Consider the following 15,813-nt stretch of genomic DNA (forward strand, 5'->3'; position numbering starts at 1 on the left):
CAGGCCCAGTTGCCTCCGACACTGTCGGCCCGGCCAGAATCGAAGGGTCCCTTGGTCTCTGTACTTTGGGAGCATTTGTATTATTTCACCAATTTTAATTTTGTATATTTAAATTTTCAAGATAGGAATGCAAGCTTTAATAAGTGTTCACTTTGATTAAGATGACGTAAATGTTGCATTATAGTAAAGCAGTCAAATAAAACTCTCCTCTCCGCACAGGCTGACGGCGCGCCGCTCTGTAGGGAACGACCGAGAGCGAAGTCCCCACGGAAAACCGACGGACCGTGGCCGCGGGAGGAGTCCGTTCCCGCTTCCAGCCGGTGTGCACCGCCCTCAGTCCGTTTAAAACCTGGTGCTGTTTCTTCAAAACGAAATCCTTGTTGAAGTGCAGTTGGCTTCAAAATTTTGGAAGAGGCTGTGGCGCTGACACAGCAACACTCTTCGCGTCGCTTGTCTTGATTTATTATCCTTTCAGCGACCCGTGGCCCCCCCAACCCCCGGAGAACCTGCCCGTCACCCCCGGGAGCGCGTTCCGGAGGCCGGTCCCTGAGGGCCCGCGCCCCCCGAGGGGCTCAGGGAGGGTCCCCGCTGCAGGATTTGGGCAGCTGTTTCTCAGTAGAAAAGCCTGGAGCAGGGCGTTTCTGTTCTGGCCACAGGAGGTGCGCGCGGGCAGGCCCGGCCCCAGGGAAGGCGCGCGCGCAGGTCCAGGGCCTCCCGCAGGTCCCGTGCGGAGTCCCCCGCGTCCGCTGCCGGCGCCCCTCAGAGACCGCCCTCCGGGGGCTGGGCCCGCCCGGCCGTCTCTCCGGGAAGCTCCGCGACGACCGCTCCCGCGCGTTTCAGGATTTCCTGATCCCGAGCGGACGCGCTCTGAACGCAGTTTCCCAGGAAACCTGGGGCCCGAAGGAGGTAACTGAGGTTAAACTGGGTCCTCAGGGTGGGCCCCTCACGCAGACGCCGAGACGGGGTCATGGCCGTGTGGTCTTCCACGAAGGTCCCTGGGCGCGCAGTCTGGCGGCGGCGGGCCGCGGGCCGAGACAGAGCCTTCGGCGCGCGCTCCGCCTGGGCGGCACTGCGGCGCCGCGGCCTCCGGAGCAGCGCGGGGCGGGCGTCCGCGCGAGGCTGCCCGGCCCGGCGCGTGACCACGGGAGCCGAGGGGGCCACGACCCGGAGAACGGGGCGCGGCGGCCCCGTAAGTGCGCGGACGAGCCGTTCACAGCGGCCACGAGGCAGCAGCGGCCCAAACGTCCGTCAGGAGGAAACGGACAAGCCGATTGTGTATAAACACAGCGGGTCTTTATTCGGCCATAAAAAGGAATGAAGTACATGCTCCATGGATAAAGCTGGACGACCGGACGCCGAGTCACAGACACACGGCCGGGGACGTGTCGCATCATTCGATTTACGTGCCACGTCCAGGACGGGTGAGCCCGGAGCCAGGGTGCCGCTCGCACCCGCCGCGGCTGCAGCCCGGGGCCGCTCGGTGCGTGAGGGGCTTCCGGCAGGTGGCGGGAAGCGCTGGAACAGCGGCAGCGGTCGCCCGACACCGGGACTGTGCGGGACGCTGTACGCGGGCCGCTTTAGAACGGCTTGCGGCTCACGGTCCAGGGTCGGTCCGGGCGGGGCGAACCGCACGGAGCGGGGTCTGAGCCGCGTCGAGGTGGGGCCGCGGCTGCGGCCTCTGCCCTCGGCCTCCCGCTCGAGCCCTTTCCGTCGCCCGTGCGAGGGCGCCCCCTGCCGCCCCGGTGCGGCCGCCCCGCGGGGACGCGCCCGGGACGCGGCGCGAGCACGAACTGCGCCCTCGGCTCTGCCTCTGGGGACCCCGATGCGGGACGGCCCGTGACACCGAGGCTGTGGTGCGTGTCAGGGTGTTGAGTCTCCCCTCAGGAGGCCGTTACACTCGACAAACATAAAAATACCTGTTATCTGTGGTAACTCAGGGTGGGGGGGGGGTGCATGTGTGGTTTTTAAAGCCGCCTCAACGGCGTGACACATTCTGGGCAACCCCTGGTCAGGCTTAATGTCTGACAATGAGATCGGAAGCACCATCGTTTAAAGAGCAACAAGTCTGTTCTCGGCTCCCAGAGCTCGTTCTTCCCGAACCGCTGGACGCCCCCCGCACGCGGTGGAGGAGGTTCTTCGTGCGTTTGCCCGGTGACCTGCAGACCCACGAGACGCGCGTGCGCGCAGTGTTTACACAATTCCACCTTTACTGTAAAAACACAAACAAGGCAAACAGTGGAAATGACAGGCAGGACGATCAGTAAAACCCTCGAGCGCGCGGGCAGCGGGGACGCGGAGGCGGCAGCGCCCAGGCCGGCGCTCGGGCTCCGAAGGCGGCGCTGCCGCGGCGCCTGGGTTTTCAACGGGCTCTTTCCGCGGGGCCTCAGTGTCCAAAATGGCGGCGCCCAAGATGGCGGCCGCCCTGCGTTGGCCGCCCGGACCCCGGACACCGCCCGGCGCTGACGTCTGTGCACCGGGGGTGGCACAGGGGCCACCTGCTCCCTGGACTTGGACGGTACACCTCTGCCGGAGACCGCGGCCACGCCCCCTGTCCTGGCTGCGCCTCGACGAGCCCCTGAAACACCTGTCTTCTCAAAACCGGCTTTAAAAAGGCTGGTCGGCCCTGGCCGGTGCGGCCAGGGGACTGCGCGCCGGCCTGTGAACGGACGGTCACGGGTTCGATTCCCGTCAGGGCCCGGGCCTGGGCTGCGGGCCGGGTCCCCAGTAGGGGGCGCGCGAGAGGCAGCCACACGCTGATGTTTCCCTTCTCCTTCTCCCCCACCGCTCTCTAAAAATAAATGAATCAAATCTTAAAAAAATAAAATAAAAGCTGGTCAGGAAACAAAGTGGAAACGGGCGGAGCCTCCCCATTCCGCAGTGACGGGACGGGGCGTGGACAGGCAGCACCCAGCCAGAGCTCCGCTGCGGGAGGCAGCGCAGCAGCTGCCTGCCCTTTCAGCTGAGACGGGCGGAGCCCACGCCCCAGCTCTTCACGGCCGGGGGTGGGTGGGCAGGGGGGCGGGGCGCGCCCTTGTTCTGCCTCAGGGCCTGCTGCGGACCCCTCCTGTGCCAAGGGCGCTTGCTGGGGCTGGTGCATCCCTGGACCAAAGCACAGGAGGGGCCGCGACGGGAGGGTCGGGCGGGGCGTCCCTGGCGAGCGGCAGGGCTGCAGGCGGGGCGGCGGCTGGGGGGAGGGGAGGCCTCCTTCTGGGCTCAGGAGTGAGTCGGGCTGTCGGGGCGGCCAGACTGCTCTCGGTCTTGCTCTTGGTCTTGCTCTTGGTCTTTCTCTTGGTCTGGCCGGTCCTCCTCCTTTGGCTCCAAATCAAAGTTCTGTGGACAAGACTGCGGGTGAGGCCTGGCCCTGCCCCGCCCGCCCGCAGGCCCGTCCGCAGGAGCCGCCAGACTGGCCTCTGTTCTGCAGCCTCAGAAGAGCAGCCGTGTCTGGGCCCCACCGCGCAGCGGGGCGGGCCTACCTCGAGCTCCTGCAGAACCTCGTCCATGAAGTCCCCGGAGTTCCGTTTGTAAGACACAGCCAGTCGGATCGCATCGTTGAAGAGCTGGGGTGGGGGGGCAGGGGAACCGCGCCTGTGGGTCCCGGGCCTGGGCCCGGCCTGCTGTGGGCCCGCGGGTGCCGTCCCACGTCCACGCAGCGCTGCCTCCCGCACCGTCAGCGAGGCTGCCCCGCAGTGCACCTTCTTCCCAGCACCCTGGCTCCACACGGGGCCCGGGGCACACCGGCCCCTCTGTCAGTAGTGGCAGCGACCCCGCTTGTCACAGGTGCCCCCCCCAGTGCCCGCGGGGGCGGCCGGGTCTCTGGCCGTGCACCGACCTCGCCCGCCACGTCTGCTGTCGTCACTACCTTCACGACGTTGGTGCCGTCAGCAGCTGAGACGAAGTACAGGGGCAGCGAGAACTTCCTGGCAAAGTTGAAGCTTTTCTGGGTCATCTTCATGTCGGCTGCGGGGGGAAGGCAGGGCACCAGGCTGTCTGTCAAAGGAGAGGGGCTGGCGGGCGGGACACGGCCCCTGTCCAGAGAGCGGGCTCTTTGTCGGGAGGGAGGTGATAGCATGCGACCGAGGGCTGCATCTCGAGAAGGAAGATGAAGGTTTGGGGCCCCCGAAAACAGGAGGATGAGTGTGGTGGGCCCCCCAGGAACCGTGGACACCAGAGGCAGGGGCGGCCCCACCGTCGATTTTATTGGCCACCACGATGCAGGGGATCTCCGGCCGGAACTCCCGCAGCTCCGCGTACCACGTGCTCAGGTTCTTGTAGGTGACCTTCCTCTGCACATCGAACACCTGCGATGAGCAGAGGGAGACAGCTCAGGGGGATGACGGGCCCCACACGCAGCCAGGTGAGTTGTCCCCACAGGCCGGTGGGCGTGGGAGCACATCGCAGGCTTGGGCTCCGAGGGGCAGCCCCCACCCCGACCACAGGGGCGGCGCCTGTGCCCGCCCTTCTCAAGAACCTCCAGTCCCGGGACCCCCCGTCCCAAGAGGGGTTTCCAAAGTTTCCTTCCCTGGTCACCTAATTTTATTTACCTGTTTTAACCAAGTTGTATCTTACTAATTGTTAAAATTGTAAACTTTTCCCCTTAGTCTACTGTTTTTATCACTAAAACTTTTAAAATTCCTTTGTAATAATTTTGAATGTTTCCAGATTTTACCTTGAGTTACTATTTACTTTTAATTCTAAGCTTTTGTTTAATCTTCTGTCCAGTTTGTATTTTAAACTTTTTAGAGGTAATTTTATATTTTATTATTTTGCAGCTTATCATTTTTTAAGTTTTTGAAGTGTAGTTTTTTCCTGCTTTGGGACTGCCGGACTGGGGCTGGCCCCGTGCAGCAGGCTGGGGTGCCCGCAGCCCAGGAGGGGTCCGAGAGGACCCCCGAGACGCGTCAGAGGCAGGAGCAGGTCGCTCCCCGAGGGAGGAGAGGTGTGTGCAGAGCCGACAGGGACGGCGGGGACCCCGGAGCATGCGTGGAGCCCCTGACATTGGCAGCGCCAGCCTTCAAGCATGGCTTGTGGCACGACCCTCACTGCCATACTGTCACCCTCTTTGGTTCTGTCCCCTTACAGGTACCAGTTAAAAGTTTGGAAAATGTCAGGGGCTTTTGTGCTTAAGGGACAGCAGGGCCTGAGAACGGAGCCCGGGAGCTCAGGGGCAGGCCCTGAAGGACGCAGGCGACACGAATCTCCTCCCCCGTCCTGGCTCTGCCCGGGTTGCGTCTCATGCCGTCGCGACAGCAGCAGCCCGGCTGCGGGGTGCACCGCGGGCGCCCGTGTCCTAGACACCAAGGTGAAGGCTGCGGTGGGGAGAAGGGGCTGGTTCGGGAAGGAAAGTCCCGTGAGAACCGCAGGGTCCCCTCAGCCCCAGCGTCTGTCCCTCGCGAGCAGCACCAGGGGGCGGTCGGGGAGGCCTCGGGGGCCCCTCCGTACCGCTGGGCCCCTTGTCCCCGCACCCTCATGCCGGACTTGCCCAGAGCCCCTGCCGCCTGCAGCTGGTTTCGTACCATGATGCAGGCGTGGGCCTTGTGGTAGTAGGAGGCGTGCATGCTCTGGAACCGCTCCTGGCCCGCCGTGTCCCAGAAGTCTGCAACGGAACAGAGCTCTGACGGCCCGATGGGGGCTGGAGGGCGGAGAGAGGCCGTGCACCTCCACGCGGTCCCTGTGCAGAGCCGCGGGACAGGGGGACCCCGCAGCGCGTGGATGCGTGTGGTCAGGACCCGGGGAGCCTGCGTGTGCCCCAGGAGGCTGGGAAACGGCTGTGCGCACACAGGCGGGAGAGGGGACACGGGGCCAGGAGGGCGGGGAACGCAGACAGGACGCCCAACAGGGAGAAGGCAGGCGCCCTCCTGGCTCCATCCCACGGGACGCAGGGCCCTCCAAGGCCAAAACCAGGCCGGCACCCCCATGTGGTGCCGACGGCCAGGCAGGACGCGAGGCCTGGCCAGGGCAAGGCTGTCCACTCACCGGCAGTTGGAACCCTTTGTGGGCGAGGATCTTCAGACCCCGCCTGCTGCTGCGGCCACCGGCTGACTCGGAGCCCCCGGCCGGATCCCCGTGCTCCTGCCCCGCCAGGCCCGCGGGCCCCCAGCGTCTCCCCGCCCCCTCCCCCAGCACGAGCGTCGGGGGAACCAGCCTGAGCTGCTCACCCACAAGCACCGTCCTGCCGTCCACCGTGGCCGTGTGCTTGTAGAGGGTCAGGGCGTAGGTGGACAGCTGCTGGGGCCGACTGCCACCGGGTTAAGGAGCGAAGATGAACAGAAAGGGCGGGGGCGGGGGCGGGGGCGGGGGCGGTGCCGGCGTGCCGCAATGGGCCCTTTCTCTTCTTTCCTCTTTGGTGTCACTTAGATTTTAGACTGGACGTGTGTTGGGCCAGAGGCCGGCCTCCGATATTGCTGGCACCAGCTCCGTGGACAGCGAGGGGCGGGAGAGGCTAGAGTGTGTCCTGCCATCCGGGTCCAGCGGCCCTTGGAGCAGAGTGTCACAGACCGGCTGTCGTCAACGCCATCACGTGGTTGGAAAAGGCAACTTTAACTGGATGAGCGCTCCCGGGAAGGAAGCCTCCACGTGCCAGGCAGCTGACCGGCTGTGACCTGCCGTCTGTCTGCGCGTGAGGCTCCGACAGGACACCTGAGGCTGCCGGGCGCGGGGCGGTGGACCCTGCAAGGCTGGGACCTGTGGGTCGGTGTAGGGGGAGCTGCGGGCAGGTGGGGCAGGACACCTCCGGCTCCCCGGGGCTCTGAGCCTCCTCTCGCCTGAGGAGTTCTGCCTGGGCAGCTTGGTAAAGCCCCCAGCACCGGGCAGGTCCCCCTCCACACCCACACGCGGCCGTTTGTGGGAAGGGGGGCAGGCAGCCCGTATTTTATGAGGTCCGTCCCCACCAGAGAGTTTTTGAATATTTGGGAGCCCGAGCTTTGTGGTCAGAGAGGTGATCTGCAGGAGAACCCAGGCACCTGACCAGGTTCTGCGGCCACTCTGGCAAATCCTCCTGACGGGAAGCAAATCCGACACGAGTGAGCCCCCAACACGCAGCACCGAGCACGCGTGGTGCCACGCGGGGCGGGGAGAGGCCCGTGGGAGCCAGGCCGGGGCACCCTCCCACCCGTCCCTCATCGCCGGGCCTGGGGCGGAGGGGCGGGCAGTGGGGCGGGGAGGTGGGCGGGACACAGCAGTCCTTGAAGGATACAACCCGTCCATGAGGAACCTCTCCATGAGCCTGCGGGAGGGCGAGCAAGGCGGTCAGGCGCAGCCTCAGGTCCCCGTCCCCTGTGTCCCCATTCGCTCCACAACCAGCGGCCAGCACTGCAGGGCCCCCCCGCTCCCCTTTCCACCTGGGGGCTCCGCGCCGGCGCACGCAGGCACCGCCGTCAGTGAAAAGAATAAACCAGTCTTTGTGCTGAGTGTGGTCAGTCTTCATTTTTATTGACTTTCCTCAATCTCAGTGAGTCCCTCCAGGAAAAGGCATTTTTACCATCTTTACTCAACCTGCCACGGGTTGTGCTGATCATGCCTGTCACACGTTCCTACAGTGTCCCCACTGCCGCCACCTTCAGTGTCTCAGTTCACAAGCACCCAGAGGTCTCGGCTCCCCACCCCCGCCTCCTGCAGCGGCCGCCAGGGCGCGCACGGGTGCGGACGGGGTCCCTGGCTCTCCCACCGGTTCCCCGGGGCTGCCCGGGCTCCCGCCACGGCTGCGCCCAGGGCTCCCGCAGCTCCCACGGCTCCGTGCTCCTCGCCCCCGGAGGACTTGGCTAACAGGACCCACTGAGGGCCCGGTCCTTCCTCCCACTCTCCCAACCTACTTGGACTTGCCCACAGCGCTGTCCCCCAGGCAGATGATCTTCACGTTGTCGTCAGCATCGTATTTCTCCTGGTCCAGCTCACAGGGTTTGGCTTTGTCCCCGGCCATCAGCCCCTGGGTCCGCTCGGGGGAGGGGCTCTTGTCTGTATGGACAGGGCGGAGGGGGAGCGGATGAGAGGGGCCCAAGGCCACAGGCACGTCCTTCTCTAGTTGCCACCACCTGGCTGCCACCTGCCGAACCGCGGGCGGTAATCTCGTCCCCATCAAGGTCCTCTCTGGCGGCTTCCGCCGTCGCCTCCATCCCCAGCCACGTGCGGCGCCACCGTGCCCGCTGCCACTGGGAGAGACCGTACAAGCTTTACCACAACAAGCTTTCTCACTTGTAAAACAGGGACACACTACAGTGGCTGTGTCGTACGATCGATGTGAGACACCGTCTGGCAAAGGCAGAGCTCTGGAATCCTGACTGTCACCGCTGAATGACAATGACAGTCCCTACCCGGGCCTCTGGATCCTGCCTCCTGCCCGCACCCCCTTCCATTTCCCATCCAGTCAGCAGCTGCCCCGTCCCCTCTCGACGGCATCCTCACACCCATTTCTAGGGTTTCTCAACCTCGACTAGTTTCACCTGCCTCCTGAATGCCGAAGGCAAACCGGCGCCCCCGCTAGGACCGCTTCTCTCGGGGCCACACTCGGGTGCACAACTGCCGACCAGAGCCGCGCTGGGCCTGCGCCGGAGGCCCACACCGCGCGCGAGCCGCAGACCCCGTCGTCCTGCGCGCAGACCAGGCAACACCCGCTGCTCTCGCCGCGGTCCCTCTGCAAACGGTGCCGCGCACGGGCCGCCTCCGACGGGCACTGGCTGCGCCGGCAAGACTCACGCGCGTCCGGGGACCAGAGACCCGGCGGCGGCAGCGTCTGTGCGGCTGTGCCCGTGACGGGTCCGCCCACCGGCCGCGTCTCCGGGACAGCGCCCCGCGGGGCTCTCGCCTGAGCTCGGCAGCGGCTCCGCCTGCCTAACCCGGGGCGCCCCTGGCCTGGCCCCGCGCAGACCCCCGGCAGCCGAACGCGGCGCGAGCCTCGGACCCCGGCAGTGGTTGGTGTCCGGTCTCGCGACCCGCCGGCAACTCCTCCCTCCAACAAATCCTCGGGGGCAGCCACGAAGCCTGCGGGCCGCGGCCCCGTCCGCCCCGCCACCCCGGCGGCTGTGTCCTCCCGGGCGGAGCCGCGCACCGCCGGCGCCGCGGGCAGCCCCGGGCCCCGCACCTGCTGGTACCCGTCGAGGCGGCCGCACGGGACTCACGCAGCTCCGCACTCTGCTCCCAACTCGGCCGCGTCGCGCCGCTGCTGCGCAACCGCGCAAGGACCCCGACGCGGGCTGCCCGGCCGAAGGCCTGAAGGACCCAACGAGGCGCGGCTGGCGCGGTGTCGGCGGGAGGACGGCCGGGAGGATGCGGGAGCCGGCCGGCCTGGGGCCCCGAGAGGCGGCGGGGCGGGCCGGGACTGAGCCCGGCCGCGGGCCTCGTGGGGGGGGCCTCGGAGGTGGGGGGATCCCAGGTGATGGGGCGGGACTCCAGTGACGGGGCACAGGACTGGCGATTTCTAAAGTTTGCAGTTTTCTTGACGGGGTGAATTTGAGCTAATCTCTCCACCCCTCGACGTCTGTGTTAACCCAGAATCGAGACAGCCGCGACCGAGCCAGAATCAGCAGGGGGCCCAGCGCTCCCGCGGCCCGGCCCGCGGCGCCCCTCGGGCCCGGGTGCGCACCTGCGCCGAGCAGGCGGGTGCCAGGCCGCCGGCGCTCCCAGGGCCCGCGGCGGCAGCCGAGAGCAGAGCGAGCTACCCGCTGGGAGTGGAGCGGTCGGTGGGGCCGGCAAGTGCGAACCGGATCCGGCGCTAACAGCGTTGCGGGGAGGGGCGGGGCGTGGGAGGGGGCAGTATTTGAAGAGACAATAATGAGATTTCCACTCAAAGGATAAACAAAACCGTCTGACCCCAAGCAGAAAAATGACAGCACATTTACACAGACCACAATAAGTCGGGTGAACTCCAAAACAAGTGAGAAGCTATTGAACACAGCGAGACAGAGGTAATTATTAAACGAGCCAAACCAACGTTGGCAGCTGTCTCGCTGGTGTGAGCAGCGACGACAGAACCCCAGGAGGTGCGGTCTTTGAGGCCCTGAGACCCGCTAACGGGGACTCCGCGGAACAACGCCAGCCGAGGGGGCGGAGGTGCTGCTGGGACCGAGCGCCCGGAGGTCTGGGCGCAGCCGGTCTGCTGTGGCTGCGGCAAGTCCGACCCAGGCAGGGGGGCGGTGGGGTCCGGTTCAGCGGAAAGGGCTGAGTCCGGGCTCCTGTCAGGACTGGGTTTAGGGTTGGGGCTAATGAGTCGCTACAGGACACAAGGTGTAGGACTGGGCTTAGGCTCCGTTTCAGAGGTGAGACGTACAGGTCACAGGTTACGATTCTGAGGTCAGAACCTGGTGTCTGTGGTCACGGTAACGGAATAGGTGACTGACGGCCAGTGGTTAAGTTCAGGGTTAGGGTTAGGTTTTAATTTAGGGTTAGGGAGTCTGAGGTCAGCGTTAGCGCTAGGGCTGGGGGCCAGGGGGCGAGGGGATGGAGTTCGGGTTTGGGTTCAGGGGTTAGGGTAAGGATGGGGGCAGAGATCAAGATCGAGTTCAAGGGTCAGGGTCCGGGTTAAGGTCAAAGCCAGGGATTTAGAGTTAGGGGTAGGGGTAGGGTTAGGGTCCTTAGGGAGGTGCGAGGAAAGGTGAGGAGAAGTGAGAGCCTTGAGGACAGATGCATGGCGGGGGGGGCTGCCTCAGCCCATCAAGGGGCTGGATGTGGGCGGTGGGACCTGAACTCCCGCCCGAACCCAGTGACCACCCTCTGGGATGTGTCTCTCCCAGGCCCCCGAGGCCACCAGACCCTGGTCAGGCGGGGGCCCTCGTGCCAGTGCCACCACATTTGGCATTTGTGCACGTGGTCGCTCCCAGAAGAACTTCAGTTTCAGAAAAGTCTCACGTACACAAAACCCCCAGCGTCAGCACGAAGTGCCCTTTCCCCATCTGTTGGTCCCCACTGTCCCGAGTGGCCACATGTGCCCTGCACATGAGGGCTCAGGGCGGTGCGCCCCGCACGGCACTTCCACAGAGGGTGGCGCAGGCCCCAGCGAGGAGAGCAGGGCGGCCTCAGCATCACCCCCGGCCCTCAGGGCCCCTCGCCTTCCACACCTGCCCCCGGGGTGTGAAGGGCTGCTGCTCCAGCCTGGCCCAGCCGCCCAGGAACCGTCCCTGAGGTCCATCGCCCTCCTCGCACCATGAAGGATTCATCGGGCGCAGACGACCCCAACCTGAGCCCGCCCACCGCGTCCTGTGCGTACCAGGTGCTGCATTCCGGCGGGGTCACCTGGCCCGATGCTGTGAGTCCCGGGGCCTCCCACACGGACGATCCCCTGCATTCGCAGGGGGCCACCGCCTAGTTCCAGAACCGTCTCTCCACCCCGTGGGGAACCCCTGCCTCTCACTGCCACTGCTCCTTCCCCTCTCCGAGCCCCTGGCAACTGCTAACGCACTTTGGGTCTGCGTGGATCGGCCCCTTCTGGTCCCTTTATGTAAATGGAACCACACACTGTGCGGGTGTCCTTCTGCGATCGGCTCCTGTCGCCAAGCACCGGGCCTTTGGGGGCCTCCTCCTCGTAGCCCGCGCCAGAGCCTCGCTGCTTTCACAGCGGAGGAACGTGCAGGGCGTGTCTGGACCGCCTCTCGCCTGCCCGCCTCCATCAGCGGACACTTGGGTTGAGCTCGCCTTCGGTTTGCTGGGCTGTGCTGCCGTGAACAGGGGCGCGCAGACCTCTCATTCTGTGGGGCGCAGAGCTCTCATTCTGTGGGGCGTGTGCCCAGAAGCGGATTTGCAGGATCACGTGGTAACTTGATATTTAATGTCTGATGAGCCACGGCGTTTTATACAGCAGCCCGCGATTTCACATTCACCTTCCTTTCTATGGCTGAACAGCACTGTGCCCTGTGGCGCACACATGCTGCGGGTCCAGGCCTCTGTGGGCGGGCGCCTCGTTGGCGTCCGCCTTTTTGGTTTGTGAATAATGCTGCTGCCAACATTTGTGAACACATTTTGGGTGGGAAACCCTTTTAAATTGTGGAAAGTATATAACTAGGAGTGGGACTGAGTTAAAAGGTAACTGTATTTTTAACTTTTTAAAGACATGTTAAGCTGTTTTACATTCCTACAGTGTAAAAGGGTTATCTCTGTACATACTAGTCAAAACTTATTTTCAATTTCTTAATTACAGTCATCCTGTTGTATGTGGAAAAGGATATCTCATTGTGTCTTTTATTTTCATTTCAATAATGGTTATTGCCCTGGGTAGTGAGGCTCAGTGGACTGAGCGCTGACCTGCAAACCAAAGGGTCGTCGGTTCGATTCCCGGACAAGGCACATGCCTGGGTTGCGGGCCAGGTCCCCAGTTGGGAATGTGTGAGAGGCCGCCAATGGATGTTTCTCTCCTCTTTCTCCCTCCCTTCCCTGTCTCTAAAATTAAATAAATAAAATCTTTAAAAAAATAATGATTATTAATGTTGAAACATTTTAGGTGATGTTATTTATATGTCTTCTTTGAACACGTGTCTTTTCAAGTCCTTTCCTCATTGTAAAATTGGATTGTGTGTCTTTTTGTTCAGTTGTAAAACTACTTTTTATATTAGGGCTCCAGTTAGGGGTTAAGAGTTAAGGGGTCAGGATAGAGGTCAAAATTAGGGTAACAGGTCAGCGTTAGAGGGTCAGGGTCAGGCATTAAGTCTAAGGGTGAATGTTGAGCATCTAGGGGTCCAGGGTTAAGGTTGGTAGGGTTTGAGGTTAGAGGTTAGGGTGCAGGGTAGAGGTTATGGGGTTGGGTTGGCTTAAGTTTAAGTCTCACTGGCTCACTTCTCTTCCCTTCCCACCTCCCTAAGGCCTCCAGGATGGACAGGACTCACCCAGGGTCACACTTGTCAGGGGTTAAGCTGGGCCAATGGTTTCTGCTCCCCGCCCAGCCCTGGACCTCAGTGTGTCCAGGTCACTGCAACCAAAGAAGTCTTAGCTGACACGTCAGAATCAGTGGTCCCTGAGACTCTCTCTGCATCATCCTCATGGGGCAGGGACAGGCTGTGGAAGATGAAGCCCCCTGTCCTTCCCTGTGTGGGGGAGGGGAACCCCAGAAACTGAGAGAAGCAGCAGCGGGAGCAGGTTCCTGGATGGCTCACTGGTCTGCATGTGTTTTCCTTATTTTATGGTCCATTTTATTAATGTTTAACTGTACTAGGACATCACCCATTTTCTTTAGGTTTCCAGATTGAAGCAATAGGTTTATCTTATTTGACTTTTAATTCTCCCCTCTTTCTAGTTCTTTACAGAATTGTTATAATTAATAAACAGATATTGATACATTATCATGAACTAAAACCCATACATCATTCAGTTCCCCATATTCGAGGTTCAGTGCTGGTGCTTCCATGTGTTAAAGCCCTGACTGATCTCCAACCAGGGAGGCTGACATTGGCCTCTAGGGTCCCAGGTGATGGAACGGGGTGCTGTGGCCTGAAATAAAACCAGGAGAAGAGAGCGGGGCCTGATCCGGAGTCTCCGCCTGTGCCGACGATGGAGACTTGATTCTCCAGGCTGGGGTGGGGGAAGCTGTTGGTAGGTCTCATACATGGGAAGTGACAGGATTAGAGGCCCACTTTTGGAAGGTCAGGCTGGTCACAGTGTGGAGGTCGGATTGAACGAGATGGGGGACGGGGAGCAGAGGGAGCAGTGAGGGGACCGGTGTGAGGAGGCGCGGCCTGAGCTGAGGGTGGACGTGAGTTTGCGGAGGAGCAGGGGCCCGAGGCCCAGGGAGAGGCTGCGGTCACTGCTGCCCTGGGGATGAAGCCGGGCGGTGCCGGAGCGCGTGCCCACGGGAGCCTCACTCTCTGGACGCCGGCAGGAGAGCTCGTTCTGCCGAAAGGACAGTATTTGCTATGTTCTCAGTGTGTCCAGCCCCTAGAAGGTGAAGTGAGGACACAGAAGGGAAGAGGGAGGGAGAGTAAGGCCAACCACAGGCCGGGCGGGGGCTGCGCCCCACCTTGTGGGATCTTCACAGCCGCCCTGGGTGGGGGGGCGGTTGCCCCGTCTGACAGAGGAGGAGGCTGTTTCCATGGATTTGCCCGAAGTCACGCAGCGAGTGGGCGGTGGAGCCAGGGGTCAGCTCTGCGCCTGCTCAGGGCTCAGGATCTTCCCCGTAAGGAAACTGCAGCCCTGGAAGCTCGCACCAGGTGAGTCCAGGGAGGAAAGGAGCGTGGGCCAAGGCAGACCAGTGCTTGGGGCAGAACAGATTTTAAATGGCTGGGGATGGGCAGGGAGTAGAAGTAAGGGAGTCATTGTTAGAGGAATTTGGTGCTGGTTGTGCTCCTGTGAAAAGCCAGGCACCTTCTCTCTCCCCACCTGCCCCATGCGCAGCTGCCCACCCAGGTCCCCCCAAAACACCAGCGGGGGTGGGGGTGGGCAGTTTGGCGCATGGCAAGCTGGACCATTAGGTTGCGTGCAGATTTTCTTCAACTAGAACAACCAAGAGTTGACCTGAAGCTGCAAGCGCTGTTGGATTACTGTGTTTGTTCGGGACGCTGTGCGCGCACACTCTTCTGGCCCATCTTGGTCCACTTAGGCCTTGGGTCTGGACTTTGAACTAGGTTAGAATGAGTCTTCAGTTTAAATACCTGTAAAATGCAGTTGGCAAATGTTCCTGCCTCACGTAGCAAATGGGAGCAAAGGTAAGATGAAGCATATGATGGGATAAAGTAGGAATTATATCAAAGTGAGCTTATTAGCAAGTCGATTCTCTCTTATTTGCATTCTCATTTTAATGCAGCGGCGGCAGAGCTCTTGAGCCAGGAAAATGTGGTCTTTGCTGCCATCTCGTGGACATTTTGGGAGTAATACTTCAGTTGATGTGACTGGGAAAAACTCTTCTCTGCCCTCTCGTGTGCACCTTTAGAATAGCACCCTAATGGAAGAAATCGGGAAACGCTCTTTTCTGCTGCTAGTGCGCACCTTGGGATTAAAAGTGGAATGGAGGCCACGAAGAAAAAGTCTGCTATTTCCTGTGCATGTTGAGAACAACACCTAAGAGAAAGTTGCCAGAAAACGTCTTTCTCTGCTGCCATACAGTGTTAACGAATATCAACGGACTGTCCGTCCTCAAACTCTGCTGCCACCTGGTGTGCATCGTGGGCGTAACACCTGCGTGTGGCTCCCGAAGAAAAGCGCTTCTCGCTGCCGCGTCCAGCGCAACCAGCGAGTAACGACCGAACAGGCGAAGGAAAGACCTCCGCGACCGGGGCCCTGGACGCTCTCCTTGAGGACACGCCTGCGCCGCCAGTTTGCCCCAGAGCAGCGTGGTCGCGGGTCCGCGCTCTCCCTGCCGGAGGGTGCCACCCTCACCCCGGGGGCCCGCGGCCGGGGCCGCACCTGCCCGGCGCTCGGCTCGGCCGCCCTGCGGTCCTGATGGTCCTGACCCGCCCCGCCGGCCGGTTCCGGAGCCCTTCTCAGGCCCAGCCCGTCCCCCCAGGGCCGCCCCTCCTTTTTTCCCTGCCCGCGGGTGAAGGACCCGGACGCGCGGGCGGATGAACCCACGTGAGGGGGGGGCGTGGCGGGCCACGTGGGTGCGAGGGTCCCGGGAAGGAGAGTGGGAGAGGGGCGCAGGCGACGCCCGTCCCAGAACTTCGGGAACTTTGGGGGGAAGGAGTGACTTCGTGGGGACGCTGCCCGGTGAGGGACGGAGGGGCCGGGGAGGGACGAAGCGTCGGTCAGGGCTTAACAGTGGGTTCCAGGCAGGGACGGGAGGGGCGCTGGGGCGCGGAGGTGCCGGCGGGGCTGCGATCCCGGGTGGTCGGGGTTCGCAGTTCAGGTGGCGAAGCCCAGGTGAGGAGCGAAGGGCGGCGCGCGTCTGGAAGGAGGACGCGACCCTGG

General features: G+C 62.7%; 1 protein-coding gene across 1 annotated transcript; it reads right to left on the minus strand.

Moving 5' to 3' along the window:
• Positions 1-3,157: 3,157 nt before the first annotated feature.
• Positions 3,158-9,139, minus strand: RABL2B (RAB, member of RAS oncogene family like 2B). Its single transcript, XM_054570444.1, has 9 exons — positions 9,074-9,139; positions 7,809-7,950; positions 7,193-7,222; positions 6,156-6,235; positions 5,514-5,593; positions 4,187-4,298; positions 3,860-3,957; positions 3,474-3,557; positions 3,158-3,330 (listed from the first exon to the last, which is right to left on the minus strand). The coding sequence occupies exons 2-9, from the start codon at positions 7,913-7,915 to the stop codon at positions 3,214-3,216; spliced, it is 708 nt and encodes a 235-aa protein (XP_054426419.1). The 5' UTR covers positions 7,916-7,950; positions 9,074-9,139; the 3' UTR covers positions 3,158-3,213.
• Between the last annotated feature and the right edge of the window lie 6,674 nt (positions 9,140-15,813).

The sequence above is a fragment of the Pteronotus mesoamericanus genome, unplaced genomic scaffold (genome assembly GCF_021234165.1).
Source record: "Pteronotus mesoamericanus isolate MK-2021 breed Mesoamerican mustached bat unplaced genomic scaffold, CSHL_Meso_final contig_204, whole genome shotgun sequence".
Lineage (NCBI taxonomy): Eukaryota > Metazoa > Chordata > Mammalia > Chiroptera > Mormoopidae > Pteronotus > Pteronotus mesoamericanus.